This window comes from Mugil cephalus, chromosome 8, assembly GCF_022458985.1.
Source record: "Mugil cephalus isolate CIBA_MC_2020 chromosome 8, CIBA_Mcephalus_1.1, whole genome shotgun sequence".
In the NCBI taxonomy this organism is placed as follows: domain Eukaryota; kingdom Metazoa; phylum Chordata; class Actinopteri; order Mugiliformes; family Mugilidae; genus Mugil; species Mugil cephalus.
The window spans coordinates 20,330,191-20,345,116 of record NC_061777.1 but is presented as its reverse complement, the minus strand read 5'-3'; the positions used below and the strand labels follow the sequence as shown (position 1 = coordinate 20,345,116).

Genomic DNA, 14,926 nt, shown 5'->3' with positions numbered 1-14,926 from the left:
TCCGGGTGTCCTGTGCTGTCTGGTCCTATGGGTTGAGGGGAGGGGCCTCTGTGGATCATCCCACAGATACTTCATCAGTTTGGGGTCTAGTGAATATGGAATTAATAATGTTTGTGTGTGTGTGTGTGTGTGTGTGTGTCTGTGTCAGTGTCATTGCTACGAGGTGGGGCTGTCTGGTCTGGTCTAGGTGGAAAGTCCACATAACGTCCACATGAATGCCAGGTCCAAAAGTTTCCCAGCAACATGGTCAGTTACTTCTCCTGTCGGTGGTCATAATGTTATGCCTGATCAGTGTATACATACCAGTAGAAAAGCTGACAATTGTGAGTGCAAGACTGTATGGAAAAAAGTAAAAAAAGAAAAAAAAGCTACTGGTGTTTTTTTTTTTTTAATCAATTATAAAGAGGGGTGAGAAAATGAAGAAGGATGAGGATGGGAAAGGCATGATGATTACTTAACACATAATGGGTGAAAGAGAAAGAGAGTGGTAAAAAGAAAAATAACTAAGACTTAAAAGAGAGCTACTGCCTGAACTCTGCCTGAAAGATAGAAAAGGTGGGGTCAAGAAGACGAAAGACTGACAATAAAGGACATATGAGAGCCTTATCCTCCGCCCACGGGAGAAAAAAAGGCGGAGAAGGAAATATTCCTGAGAAACAGGGTTGATGGCACATGGAGGAAGTGGAAATAAATGAAAATAAATGAAGAAGACGTGAAAGGACCAAGAAGCAACGAGGTGAAAGATTACAGATGTGACAAGATATATCTGAGAATCCTACCAAATTAAATTAAGTAGAAGAAAGGAAAGAAGATAAACTTCCTCCATACCGTCCACACTAGATAAGAAGGATGGAGATATAAATAATAGGTAAAGGACAGGAATGATGGAGAGATGGAGAAGAAAGATGGAGAATAGATAAAGGGCTCTGTCTTGCCCATCCATTCAAAAAATGTAGACAAAGAAAAAAGAAAACTGCAGCGGAGTGATAAAGGGAGGACAATAGAGGGACAGTAAGGAAGTGGATGGCAAGAAAACGTGAATTAAAAACAGAAGGGAAGAAAGTAAAAAAAAGCAAAAGATTGGAAGAGACGTGGGCAGTGTAAGGCCTTGTTCAAGAAAGGCAGAAGAAGGGAAGATGGAAAAGAAAGAGGAGACAGAATGTGTGGATAGACAGACTAAAATATAAGGAAGAAGATGAGTTGATGGGAATGGAAAAGTTTAAAACACAGATAAATGATTGGAAGCATGTACAAAACCAGAATAGACAAGAAAACCAAGGAGGGAACCTCAAAAAAACAAAGAAAGAAACTGATTAAAGATATGTGAGGTTGAACTGATAAATATAAAGAAGAGTGAGAACTATGAGGATGGAAAGGTGGAGAAATATAGAAAATAATATGACGGTTAGGTAGGAAAACTGAAACTAAAAAAAAAGTCAGAAAGCAGAAGGGAAAAAATTAGGAACGTGATGTAGAAGAATTCAAGAGAACAATGTCCATAAGAGTGAGCTAATGCGAAGAGTACTGAATAGGATGGAGAGGAAAAGTGGGGAAAAGAAAGGACAATAAACGGAATTATCATATGTCCAGGAAAAGAAATCAAGGAAAGGTGCAGTGAGGGTGAGGTGGAAAGGAAAGATGAATAATGGAAAGAGTGAGGGCATTAAATATGAGATATGGAATGAAAGATAACATAGAATAGGAGGGATGAGAGGAGAGCTTTTGTTGTTTTTTTTTCCTGTTGGATCCTGCCCTTCCTTTATCTCCAGGTTCGCATTTATTTGGAGACATCACATCTTCCTTTCCTCTTAATCTTTTAACAGAGTTGAAAATGGGGCACAAAAGACAGAAATATACATGAAGTGTTTGGATTAAAAGTCACGTCACATGTTCTGGTGTAATTATGATGGATATGAGGCTGACGTGTCCGACTGTTCTCTCTTCGCCGTATGTAAGATAAGCCACTGAAAAAACAAAACGCAGAACATACAATATATATAAAAAACAGCAGCAATCTCCAGCAGGATGCAGCCTGACACAGACACACAAACACACAGAAAACACAATGATTATACAATATGGTGAATAGACCGAGTTACAGCCCTTCAACAATTCTATTTCATGACTTCCCTGGAACTTAAACTATGTGCATACAGTAGGTTATATTGATACTAGCTTTTCTGTTCATCAGAAACAGCCTTTACCACATCACATCACACACACACACACACACACACACACACACACACACACACAAAGTCCAAGTCACAAAGGCCCAGGTGTGAATAGTAAACTTTATGATGGTGGTGCTGCACGCGGCCATTTACCGTCACACTCAAAAGACAACACCACTGAGGATTTTATAAGCAACAGCTGCTTCTCCTGTTTGATGTTCAAATGTCTGGGTCATCTGTGTGTTTTGCCGAGCCTTCATATCAGTATTTATGCTAATATACTATTATGTTCTAAGGTATTACAAACAGAACATAAACTATGATAAGTATGTGCAAAACTTCATCTAAGGACAAAGGAAACTCTATTTGTTCCACAGAAAACATAACTGCATCGTTAACACTTCAAACAATTAGATCATAATTATTCTCAAGGTTGAGTCTGTTGGTGGTTTTACCTGTGTTTCCTTTCTGTCAAGGCAGATAAGCTGCAGTGGAATTTAACAAACACTACATTTACTTTTTTTGTTACACAGTAAACTTTAACACTAGCAGAGTAACAAGTCCATTAATCGTAAATTAAGCGGCAATAACTTTATTTTTTCATGGTTGCCATTTTAAATCTGACCTTCTTCATTTCTCTACTCAGAGCTGATAATAACACATTTATTTTTATTAAAAATGTGTATTTTCTTAATTTTGAGTTCCAAGCAGATGCTTGCTCACTGAATTGTGGGACATTTGAAATATACAAACCAGTTGTATGAAAATCAAAAAGTTTTCCAGCAACACAAAACACAAATACAGCTGGATGAAGATGCTGAGATGTAAAAATGGTGACTGATGACTGGGCAGTTGGTACATTTGCACTGAAGCTGAGCGACCTGTGCAGAGGCTGCGTCAACACGACAGTCTTATTTGCAGCAGAAGGATCAAGTCGCTGATTATTATTATTCTGAAGTCAAGTCATTCAGTTTCTACCCACTGATATTATCACGCACTTGATGGGTTAACTTTGCCTAGTGAATACTGAACAACATTAGGATGATCATTTTTGGAGTTACCACGGGACAATGTTGAAGGTTTTATTAAAACAGAGTATTTAGACATTATGTCTTTTCAAATGGTCAATATGTTACCTGCTGAGTGTTTTTAGCCTGTTAAGGTTCAAGGTTTATCAAAAAACTACCTGAAACAAGGGCTTTGTATTTTGTTTGAACACAATTTTCTGAAAACAGACAAACTCTGTCGGAGTTTACATCCCTCCCTCAGCGACAAGGAAACACCACATGATCCATGCCGCTGTTGCTATGCAACTGGCCAAACAACTGCATCACCTCGGACAAGGTTTCACCAACTACTTTTGTACATTTGTTCATAATGTTAAGGCTGTCATTTTTTTTGAATACACTGTTTATTTAGTTTTACTAGATAATTTTTACTTTTTTTATTTTAATCTTATTTGATCTTTCTTGTGGTTTTTAACAGTGTTACTTTTATGTGCAACAAAGCTACTGTGACAACTTAATTTCCCTCGTGGCTCATTAAGGTTTATTTTTATTTTTATATCCGTTTATTCCACAATATCCCTTAATTCAGTGAGCAAGTCCCAGCCTGCAAAGGTTCGAGAAACTATGTAAGTCTAGTTGCCCTTGTTTAACCCTGTTTTGTTCCATTGTTTTCTTGTTCAATGTGAAAATTTTAAAACATAAATATATCACTTGCAATTTCTTCCTTTCTGCTTGCAACATTACTCTCGGCTAAAACTCCAAGGCAGCAATTTAAAATGTATTTCTAGGCTGCGGTTTCCCTGGGTACTGGTAGTGCTATTGACAAGACCATACATCATCTCAAATTAAATCCATATGTACCGTATATACTGTATGTATATACTGTATATGACATACATTACAATACAAATAGGTTTTCTCTTCTGTACTTCATCATTCGGCCCAGCACTCACACACCCAATATTGTTATGTCTGCAAACATCATCACGTGTAAGACTTAGAGCGTGGCTGGAGACCTGAACCTGAGCCAGACTTAACCAAAGGCCAATCAGACGCCAATTGGGAAACAATAATTTTATTTGGACAAGCACAGGTAAAGCTGATTGATGCGCACAACATTCCAACATTTGACATAAAGTGCTTCAGTAAAGTGACAGCAGAGCGTGTCATACAAGAATCACAATGACGCCGACATGCTAATGTATAAATTAATTGTGCGAAGTGATCCTCATTTATTTTTTGTATGTTCGGTGTCCATTCTCTCTGTCGGCCATACTCCCCTAGGAGAAGAACAGGAGGATCAGAACCGTGAGATAAAACCTGTGGCAGCCTTTCACACATGGTGCCTGTTAAAGGCGTTTCCCCTTTTATTGCCTTTATAAATGGATTAAAATCTTTTTACTATCCGAGTTGCCGCAAAGTGTTGTCAACTTGGACTTGTAAAAATGTTGTTCGTGCACAACCCCCATGTAACCTGACAGAGCTTGAGCAGTTTTGCAAAGATGAATGCTGTAAAACTGCCCAGATGACCGAGCTCATAGACGACATATTAAAGAGACTGGGACTTATTCTCACAGACTCAGTGCTGGGATTGCTGCCAAAGATGCATCTAGTAAATACTGACTTGAGGGGTGTTAACACTTGTGCATAATTTCTTATTTTCGGTTGATCGTACATTTAATATTTTTAATTAATTGTCATTAGTTTGTAATAAATCTCTTAAAGTCTAAAGAGTTTTTCATCAATTCTTGTCAAAAAAGACATGATTTTATTTATAAATGCCATAAAAAGGGGAAAATCCAGGTGTGTGAACACCTTTAATAGGCACAGTAATGATAGATTAAAAAAAAAAACTAAACACAATATTCTAAATGAGCAAAACGTACGATCAGTCCTTTCATTCGGTAGATTTTGGCAAAAGGTTCCTCTGCACAACCCATGACACGGCACGGGGCCTCCATGTGTGGAAACCCCTCTAACTGCATGAAGAAAAGTAAATTAACACATCACAATTCTGAGCTTAGAAAAAAAAAGTGAGAGGAGCTACGAGGTGAACGCTTACGTTTTCGAGTGTGTCTGAGAAGCTGTCCAGCTCTCTCTTCCCTCCTGGGCTCAGTCCATATGACCAGTGCTGACAGCAGCCATGTGGGAACACTGCACCCACCAGCAGCAGCCACAGTGCCAAGGTTTTTGTAACCATTCTGAGGGGGGAAAAAGCTTCACATTGAACACGCAGTCATGTTAAAGATTGATTTTTTTTCATTACTTAATTTCCAAACACCGTCATACCCACATGCTCTGTTTTTACCTTCTATGCAGGGGACTTCTCTGAATCTTGTCTGCAGTCCTTGTCGGTGAACTCTTGCTGCACGCTGTTTTCTGAGGTTTATATAAACCTACGCTGCTGTTTATCCTCCAACACCTCACCGCGGGGGGTCACAAAGTGGGATTAAGCAACACTTGGCCACACTGGTAACCCGCAGAGCTGTTTAAAAGATTACGCTTGGTGTGTGATTTGTGCTGTTCCACAAAAGTCACTCAGCCACTTTCCGCTACTTACTGATGTTTTCTACCACGTTTGCTGCATTTTCAACGTACATCCATCGTTTGTGAACCGAACGGCGGCTGATCGGTTCATAAACGATCAGCCACAACTTTAAAACCACTCATAGGTGGTTCATTACAGTGCAGTGGTCTGCTGGGAAATGTGTTTCTGGTATTCACGTCGATGCACCGCCACCTCACGTCACCGGCACTCCCCAGCAGCATCCTCAGCAGGACAACGCTACTACAGAACGGCTCAAAAAAATGTGGCAAATAAGGTGTTGACCCGGCTTCCCAACTACCTGGATCCTAAACTGAACTGTATGCAGGAAGCGCTGGAACAAGCCTGACCAACAGAGGCCTTTCTCCTCAACCCATAACACCCAAAAGCTTCCTAGTGTCCCAGAAGCCTATTCACCAATATGCAAGAACTAGTGTGGATTTTGTGGCTGATCGTCTAAAATGAAGCACAACAGTGCATTAAAAACACAGACAACTAAGATTGTTTTCTTCATCTTCTTCAGTTTATTTATAACAGTCATTTATGGAAACATATTTCCATGGTCGAGTGCAATAATTGTAGACAGGGATAACTACACCGCTACCCGTCTCATAAACAAATCAACCCCTGCCCCAGATTGCATTCAGTGAAGTGTATTAAAATAAATAACCATAGCTCTTCCATTGATTTTCACACTCAATAAGAAATACAACATGATTGCCTTCATCGTTCATTCTCACCGGCTGGGTACCTACTATTTAACTGAGTGAATAGTATTGCATCGGAGCAGCTTTGAGCTACGGCCAGAGAGACTTCAACCAGTCAATGACAAGCGTAGCTCTTCACACATGCAAACAGACACCGTCTAATAAGAACTGAAGTGGAACAGCTGACGACACCTGCCTACTCTACAAATGACGGGGTTTTTTTGGGGGGGTTGGAAGCACTGGATTGGATTTACATAAGATTACAAGCACCAAACTTTCTTTTGGTGAAAGGGTATATCGTGTTACATATACTTGTGCAAATAAGTTGAAATAAGCATGATTAAGTGATATACATACTATAGATAAATGGAGACAGTTTCAACAACATGATCACGTGGAAATGGTTTTTCTGTTAAAGCGCTTCTCTTCTCATAACGGAATTTGAATAATAATGAGTGGCACATATAGACGGTATAATAAACCGTGCCACGCTGAAATGCATGCAATAGTGGATCACTCACACACTAGATTAATCAAAGAGGTAGATTTGCAGAGCGCAAAACAAGGGAAAGCTTTTTTTTTAAAAAAAACAATATTTCAAAGTAGGAAAGGAGAACCCTCACAGCTCTAAATCACGTATTGCATACCCAAGCTGTGTTTAGAACTAGCCTGTAGCATAGATTTACACTAACAGCATTGTAAGCCTTTCAGACTATGCTGTTGTATGGCTTTGGCTTGCATTATTTTCTTTATAATATATTTAATCCAGCAACATTTAGTTCAAGAGGAATATATAACACAGTTATTGGCAAGCGTCCTCTCCTCCTTCTGCTACAGCAGCATTCAGTGAAGCTCTGTGCTCTGAACTCACGGCTCACACGTAATCTGATTTTGACTGATTTTAACATGTCAAGTACAATGAAGTAAATATAAATTATGCATAAAATTACATGAATGTAGTCACTGGATCGCATCCAGACACATGTACACACACTAAGAACATTACTTTGTTTTGGTGATATATGCAGCTGAACATTTAAAAACATCCTACCATACAAACACACACGGACCACCCTGGATAAACTCTAGTGCAAGATATTTAAAGCTAACGTAATATTGGTGGAATGCCAGGGATGTGCATACAGATACCTGTGTGGCAGACAGGTAAAGAGGGATTTAAAGGAGAGGGCTACACCGCACTGTACTGAAAGGGAAAGATCAATAAAGGAGTCAGTTGTGGCCCCACACTGGGCTTGGATGCGAGTGATGAGTTATCTCACACTCTGTGACATGTGCAGAGGGGTCAGCATCTCTTCAAAAATGGCTCCTTTCACATTGGACCCTCTGAGGTTGGCTTCCTGTAGGTCACAGCCGGACAGGTCACAGTTCTGTGTGAGGACAGAAGGGGGACATAGTTCAGAGACACAACATGATTCAGGTGTAACATCTGTGATGCAACTAGAAAACAACATTACACAGCATTTATGTTTTACAGACACAGGTTGGAAAATATTCACATATTGAATGTATTGGCCCTGCGACAGACTGGTGACTCCAGGGACAGGCTACAGTGCCCCCTCCCGTCACCCTCCAAGGATCAGTGGTAATAGACAATAGATGAATAATGATGGATGGGCACTAATCAGCCATAACAATATGACCACCAACAGGTCAAGGGAAACACTGATTTTGTCGTTATCATAATAACACCTGTCCGTGGAAGGGATATATACGAGACTACAAGATGAACATTTTATCCTCAGAGTTGATGAGGTAGAAGAAAATGTTGCATGTGAAAGGACTTGAGCGACTATTACAAGTCATGATGGCCAGACGACTGGATCAAGGAAGGAAAAGAGGTGAAATGGCCACAGAATGATGCATGTGGGGAGTGAAGCTTTTGTAGCTTAAATTGCTGGAGAACTTCATGGTGGTTCTGATAAAAATGTATCAGATCACAGATCATGTATCACAACGCATTGTAGGGTTACTTTGGCAGAAAAAAGGGAGACCTACACACTAAGTTGTGGTGAATATCTGATTATTTCTGTAGATGTTTGACTCCAAATATGGAGGGAAACATCTATTGTTCGGGAAATTGGGAAAAAGAAAAAACATTAAATTCTGAAGAAAGTTAAAAAGACTGACCCAGTGTTTATTCATAGAAAAGTTCAACCTTGGTTTGACATCATTTTTGAAACACTGTTGCTTAACTATCTGAAATCAAGCCACTTTAGCAAAAAGATCAGGAATACATACTATATTAAAAAAGACCCACACTGGGAGTTTCATTCAGATTTACCTCGTTTCATCCTTTATGGCCCTGAAAATATGTCACATGCAAGTCTGACATTTGAGTCATCTTTAATCAGTTGTTTTAAAGATAATCCCGTCTGATAACCGTGACTAACCTCGAGATCGGTCCCTGCTAAAGTGGCTCCCCGCAGGTTGCAGTTCTTCAGCTTTGCATTTTTGAGAGTGGCCACACGCAGGTTGATACCGGTCATTTGGCTTCCTTCCATGTCAACTCCTTTCAGGTTGGCACCTGATTACAAAAACATCTAGTTAAACTGAGAAAACAATGGTGGGACACCGTCTCCTTTGATTAACGGTTGTGACAGATTACCTTCCAGGTTGGCCTTCAGTCCAGATGGATCTTCAAAATTGCATCCTTTAAGAGAAGCACCTTCAGCATTGGAACACAGCATCTTCACCCCTTGTAAGTTGGCACCCTTCAAACCAAAACACAAAGACAAAACTTATTCATCATATTGGCTTGTGTTCACACTGACTTACAAAAATTATGTAATGCCTCCAGTCTACTGAAAAAAATAAATCTGCTTCTTGTTTTTTTAATGAGGTGAATTTGAAAGCGAGTATGTGCCATTAACAAACAACAGAACGGTCCTTCCTCCACATAAGTGAGGGGGCTGCAGGTGTGAAACCGTCAGTCCATTGCTCACTAGCAGGAAGACTAACATTTAAAAAAAAATGACACAAACAGCACAGATAGAAGAACAGATCCCACGGTGAAGAAGTGAGGTTAATGTGAGGGCATTCTGCATAAAGTCTGTTTACCGTGAGTGTGTTGAAACACATAAAACATTTATGGCCGACAAGAAAAGAGTTTTAGCGCTTACATCCAGGTTGGCTCCAGAAAGATCAGCCCGCTCCAGATTGGAGCAGCACAGGTTGGCATGCGTCAGATTGCATCGGCTCAAATTTGCCATCTTGAAATTGATATAGCGCAGATCAAGCCGAGACAGATCGGCGCCACTGAAATTAAGTCCCTAAAAACAGCGAGAGGCGTAGTGTCAATTATTAACATGATCTGTTGAATTGTTGGGGGGGACTTTAAGCATTTACTTCGAGACGTACCTGACAGCGGAGCTCTGACTTAGTGGGTGTTGCCAGAAGAAAACGAACAAACTCTTTACGGGAAATGGGAGAGTGGTCCTCAGGTGGCTGGGAGTTCTGTTTTGAAGGCAAGAATGTGGTAAATCCTGATGCATTCAAAAGAGTGGTCACATTATTCAATATGAATCTATTTTCCACATTTCATATTACCTTGATTACTACTTCTAGCTGTTCAGCAAGCTGCTCAATTCCAAAGAAGCGAGCCTCCTCGAGGACACCTGGACAGTAATACAGCAAAAACAAATTGTCACGGTAAATTGTTGTGGGAATTTTACCCAAGAACACTATTTTTTGGTAGACCTAATTTAGGATTCGTCAAAAATGCTCACCTCGTATATTTATGCCTTCATTGATGATGAGTTGACCGTGTCTCAAGTAGTTGAGAATAGGCTCAAAGTATTCAGGGCTGCGGTCAATTAGGTAAGCCCCGTGCTCATCCTGCTTGTTCCCCCACACATCTGGAGCAAACACAGACGGTGATGAAGGCCAGTCTAAAAAGTGGCTTAGATAAATCTAAATGCTTACTGATGGGCTTGCTCTCTTACCTTTCTCTCGAAACATGTGAGCAAGCATGCTCTCTGGCTCTTTGGTGACCAAGGTACTCCTGAACATAGAGACAACACATTTAATCTGGAGGCATTCGCTGTGTTTTCTAATAGTGATAGCAGAATTTAGACCGTGGATACCTAGTGGTGGTGAAGAGACGCCCACCAATGTTAAGGGTCAGCCAGTCGGTGTGTGCTCCTTGGGGATCAGATGCAACCTTGGCTTCATTCTGAGGGTCTGTGATCATAAAAAGGGGGAGAAATTAACAAAACATGTGGACTCACTGACAGCAGCTCCTGCAACATGCCCGACAACACTCACCAATAAATGGATCTCCTTCTGACACATACAGCACGTCGTCATCTCTATAGGAACCACAAATCAACAAGTCAAACACACAATGAGGCCATAGGTCCCGTATAATTGAGCAACACTGTTTACACGGTAACTCACCTGATAAGGGCAATATCATCTATAAGACCGCCTTTACCATTGTATAGACAGGAGGCTTTAATTCCTAACTTATTGCTTGCTACAGATAGTAAGTCGGACAAGGTCCCGTATACTGCTACAACCTGAAAAGAAAGAAAAGAATCGATAAAAAGCTAGCTCTAGCTTAATACACGATTAATGAGTCGTAGTTGCCAGCGTTAAATTGAGGTACCAGTTTACCGAATAGTGAGGGGAAAATTGTCAAAAATGCTTGACTTAAAACGAAAACATGACAATATGAACCAGTTTGAGGGCAAGGCCAGAGTTAGTAATCCATCATGAGACACATATGCTCAGTGGAAAAAAACAGTCATTCTGCGGCCCAAGTAGCTCTCACACTAAACAGCTTGAGTTCTTACTCACCTTGCCATTTTTAGATGTCCCGTTTACAAATAAGGTGACTCTTCTCATTCTTTATGCGCTTTGGTTATAATTATGTTGTTATAATTTCAATATAAAAATGTAGCTTTGGCTGGGTAGCTGATGACTTACGGAAAGCAATAACGTTGGCTAGCTAGCTGCATCACACAACAACACGAGACAAAAGAGGCCTTCAAGGCGATCGGGTAAAATGATAATCTATTGATTGATTTATTTTTATTTGACGCTTATATTGAACTCATACCTATATCTTCGTTAATCAATACTGCAGTTGAACTGAAAAACATATATACATTTTACTATGTATGGCAGAATCATTATATACATCCCTTGTATGTATGCTGATGTTACCGAGAGGAGATTGCGAGTCATACCAGCGATTAGTAACATATTAAAGATGGGGTATTTGTAGGTTTTTGATCATATATAAAGTCAATATTGTTATGAGTTGCATTTTTGCGACAGGGCACTTTTCAGAATTACTATATCGTAAAGTTGTGTGCCGCCGTATAAGGAAACACACCGAACCAGAGTGCACTTGAAGGGAACCTTTCCTTCGCAGCTCTGTAATTGGTCAGAGAGCTGAAACGTCACCACGTTTCGTACGTCAGCTGTGTGGTGCCAACATTAAGCCATCCGCAAGTTTAGCGTGGTTTTTACAAAAACAGTAGTCATTCGCATTGTTTTAACGTCCGCATGAGTTGTAGACATATTCGTGTAATTGATTTAAACGTTTATTGACTTCTGAAATTTATTTTTGGTGGCTTCTTTGCTTTGAAGTCAGTCCTGTTGATGGTGCTGGTAATGTACCACACATTCTCGACCATTGAACATAGAAGAAGAAACACGGATCTGTCAAAAAGATCAATGCAGTTCTCAAAAAATAGCCTTCGCCGTCAGGTTTGAATCGGCCTGGAAATATTTATTTTTCCCCATTTGTGCCAGTCGACACAATGTCTGACAGACAACATTGCTCGTGTTGCTCCCACCCAGTCTCCTCTTCCAGTGTTTACCAGACTCTAAATGAAATGGATTTTGATCGAGGTTAGACCATGCTTCCAACACATCTGGAAAACCTACTAAATGTTAACATTGAAATATTAACTTAGTTGCATGTTTAACGTTTATTTAAATGGCCACAGTTTCCAGTTATTTACACTACTGTGAACTGTGTCATTCCTCTGTGCAGGTATCTGGTCTGCTGCTATGGATGGAGACTTGGAGAGGGTGAAGTCTTTAGTCCAGAAGGGAACAGACCCTAACCTGAGAGACGCCGCTGGATATACAGCTCTGGTGAGTTTACTGGGACAAGCTGTTTGTGCTACAGCATGAACTAAATAAGTTATTATATATTCTATAAATAGTATATACAGTATATATTTGTGTTTTGTTTCTCAGCACTATGGAAGTCGTGGTGGTCATCTTGCTGTGTGCAAGTTTCTTCTAGAGAACGGTGCTTGTGCCTCTCCCCAGACGCCAGGCAGTGCCACACCACTTCATCGATCATCGTACTGCGGCCATCTGGATGTGGTGAGACTCCTTCTGCACCACAGAGCTGATCCGATGCTCTGCGATGACGATAACTCATCCCCTTTGCATAAGGTACAGACCTGCCAGTATTGACAACAAAGTCATTCCACGGACGCAGTTTCCTATTATTTAAAATATGCCTGTGTTTGCTTTTGTGCTAACTGCATGAGCAGGCTGCAGAACGAGGCCATGAAGAGGTGTGCCAGCTGCTTGCTGAGCGCTGCCCTGCACTCTGCAGCCAGGTGAACAAGAAACTCCAGCTACCCTACCAGCTGGCACAGAAAGAAAACCTGCAAGAGCTCTTAAAGCCGCCTCGACTATGACACCAAACTGAATCTGGGGCATGCTGTGATCACACAGATGATATAAGACGATGCCTGCTTCATCTTTTCAAAGATTTACTGCATTTGACTCGTGTTTTTACTCAAAAAGCAACAGAAAGAGCCACAGACTGAAACACAATGAGCATAACGATGCATTTTCTGTTGGGGGTTCATACCAGTCACACCAGAGTTTTGTGACACTTAAGTAACTCTGATACTCCTACTTTTATCATTTAGTCATTCAATAAATCTCAATAATTCTCTTAAACTAATCTTTAATGGACAGTTTCTGAACTCTTCTTATTCCTAACAACAACCATTAGAAAAAAACAGTACCTCAGCTAGACAAATGTACGACTGAGGTTTTAAGTTTGAAGCTGAGACATGCTCAGGAAACAGACAGATGGTGATTGAATCATCTGAAACGGACCGACAGGGACAATGTCCCAGTTTAAAAGGGGTGAGTGACATCCTGCACTCTGTGTAGTTTGGGAAGACAGACATTAAAATAGCAGAAATGGCATAAACGGAATAACTTGAAAGAAGCTAATAAGATAAATGAGATAAATCCACACAGAGTTGAAAGATTTTTAGTCAGAAAACTCTAAGTGCATCCCTGTGAGTGGTCTGGGATAACTGGTTTGAGCCATTTGATTGTCGATCACACCCCAAGTTTGTGCAGCAAACTACGTACACCACCAATCCCTGCAGCATCAATGATTGTGTATTTTGAACATATGTGGTATAATAGTTTGTATTAAAACTGGAGGATTACATCCTGCCTTTGTTTGATTGGCAAATCTCTCCATTGTGACACAAAATAAGCATCACCTTGTTTTATCTATGAGGTTGTCCTTGCCGGTATTTCAAAGCTCTGACAGTAGGGGGCGCTATTGTCTTAAAAGAAAAATGCACTGCCTTTCAGGACACCATGTGAATTAGATGGCAGCTAACTGAGTGACCTCATTCAGTCCTCCCTGCACACTACTGGAAAGCTGAACAGCGTAACTGTTGAGAGAAAAGCATCAGCAACAGTTACAGTGTGCGACATCATGGAGGCACACCAGTGTCCAGACAATTCATGGCTATGCAAACAGTTAGTGACACACTTAAAGAGATTCTTCTTTTTTTTTTTTTTCCTGATGAGGCCATTTTTATTTTTAACACACTAATGTCCTGAGACATTTTTTTTTAATTGGCCTTCTCTTTAGGACCACACGTTTTGCCATCTGTACCACTTCTATGCCTTTTAAGTATTTTAGAAAGTATATGGGGCCTACTGCTTCTGTTGTAGAGCACTTACACTTTCCTGCACCAAACGCAGATGTCGACGGTTGATAGTCTTTGTATTTTTGGAAAGTAATTGAAACCAAACGCACACATCCAGCAACATGGAAACTCTTAGCTTCACCATCAGACTTTTTGTTTTTCCAAAGACAACCCTTGTCCCTGAATATATGTAGATTTTTACTTTAAAAGAAGCCACTATTACCATTTGTCTTCTTGTCACTGAGGTGACTTATCAAAGGCAGGGAACAATTACAGTGTGCCTGTTTAACCAGTGTAAATATAAAAGAAAGAAAGGATGGATGCCTCAAGGGGCGTTTGTTGATATTTCCTTATCGGCTGAAACAGATGGAAATACTTTCAGCCATTGTGTCACATACTTACTTATTCAAAGCATGTTGAATAAGTAACACATGAACACACAAGAGTCAGATACCCCTTCTGCTCGGCCGTCCACAGATGTGCATTAGTGCACTTCTCCCCACAGTCTGGACAAATGCGAACCCGCCGCACAAAT

General features: G+C 40.4%; 3 protein-coding genes across 4 annotated transcripts; 1 reads left to right on the top strand and 2 right to left on the bottom strand.

Annotated features, from left to right (window-relative positions):
- Window positions 1-4,240: 4,240 nt before the first annotated feature.
- Window positions 4,241-6,035, bottom strand: LOC125012442 (progonadoliberin-1-like). Its single transcript, XM_047592404.1, has 4 exons — window positions 5,490-6,035; window positions 5,244-5,382; window positions 5,068-5,160; window positions 4,241-4,461 (listed from the first exon to the last, which is right to left on the bottom strand). The coding sequence occupies exons 2-4, from the start codon at window positions 5,379-5,381 to the stop codon at window positions 4,414-4,416; spliced, it is 279 nt and encodes a 92-aa protein (XP_047448360.1). The 5' UTR covers window position 5,382; window positions 5,490-6,035; the 3' UTR covers window positions 4,241-4,413.
- Window positions 6,036-6,227: 192 nt separating this feature from the next.
- Window positions 6,228-11,736, bottom strand: kctd9a (potassium channel tetramerization domain containing 9a). Its single transcript, XM_047592400.1, has 12 exons — window positions 11,252-11,736; window positions 10,850-10,971; window positions 10,718-10,761; window positions 10,537-10,633; window positions 10,396-10,454; window positions 10,180-10,308; window positions 10,001-10,068; window positions 9,812-9,907; window positions 9,574-9,723; window positions 9,060-9,165; window positions 8,845-8,978; window positions 6,228-7,821 (listed from the first exon to the last, which is right to left on the bottom strand). The coding sequence occupies exons 1-12, from the start codon at window positions 11,297-11,299 to the stop codon at window positions 7,705-7,707; spliced, it is 1,170 nt and encodes a 389-aa protein (XP_047448356.1). The 5' UTR covers window positions 11,300-11,736; the 3' UTR covers window positions 6,228-7,704.
- A 143-nt stretch (window positions 11,737-11,879) lies between these two features.
- ankrd39 (ankyrin repeat domain 39) lies at window positions 11,880-13,903 on the top strand. Of its 2 annotated transcripts, none has more exons than XM_047592403.1 (4): window positions 11,880-12,313; window positions 12,459-12,562; window positions 12,743-12,871; window positions 12,973-13,903. In XM_047592403.1, exons 1-4 carry the CDS (start codon window positions 12,223-12,225, stop codon window positions 13,120-13,122), a joined length of 474 nt encoding a protein of 157 aa, XP_047448359.1. In that variant the 5' UTR covers window positions 11,880-12,222; the 3' UTR covers window positions 13,123-13,903. The 2 variants fall into 2 exon arrangements, with proteins under 2 accessions (XP_047448359.1, XP_047448358.1); XM_047592402.1 differs by having other exon boundaries at window positions 11,886-12,313; window positions 12,668-12,871.
- Window positions 13,904-14,926: the final 1,023 nt, after the last annotated feature.

Bases quoted from the DNA above. Each gene is read 5' to 3' on its own strand.
- LOC125012442 (XM_047592404.1), bottom strand. From the start codon at position 5,381: ATGGTTACAAAAACCTTGGCACTGTGGCTGCTGCTGGTGGGTGCAGTG. The intron at 5,161-5,243 runs GTAAGCGTTCAC...TTCTTCATGCAG, and splicing joins TCTCAGACACACTCGAAAAC to TTAGAGGGGTTTCCACACAT. The intron at 4,462-5,067 runs GTACGTTTTGCT...TTCTTCTCCTAG, and splicing joins ACCGAATGAAAGGACTGATC to GGGAGTATGGCCGACAGAGA.
- kctd9a (XM_047592400.1), bottom strand. From the start codon at position 11,299: ATGAGAAGAGTCACCTTATTTGTAAACGGGACATCTAAAAATGGCAAG. The intron at 10,762-10,849 runs GTGAGTTACCGT...TGGTTCCTATAG, and splicing joins GATGATATTGCCCTTATCAG to AGATGACGACGTGCTGTATG. The intron at 10,069-10,179 runs GTGAGCATTTTT...ATTACTGTCCAG, and splicing joins TGAAGGCATAAATATACGAG to GTGTCCTCGAGGAGGCTCGC.
- ankrd39 (XM_047592402.1), top strand. From the start codon at position 12,223: ATGTCTGACAGACAACATTGCTCGTGTTGCTCCCACCCAGTCTCCTCT. The intron at 12,314-12,458 runs GTTAGACCATGC...TCCTCTGTGCAG, and splicing joins TGAAATGGATTTTGATCGAG to GTATCTGGTCTGCTGCTATG. The intron at 12,872-12,972 runs GTACAGACCTGC...CTGCATGAGCAG, and splicing joins ACTCATCCCCTTTGCATAAG to GCTGCAGAACGAGGCCATGA.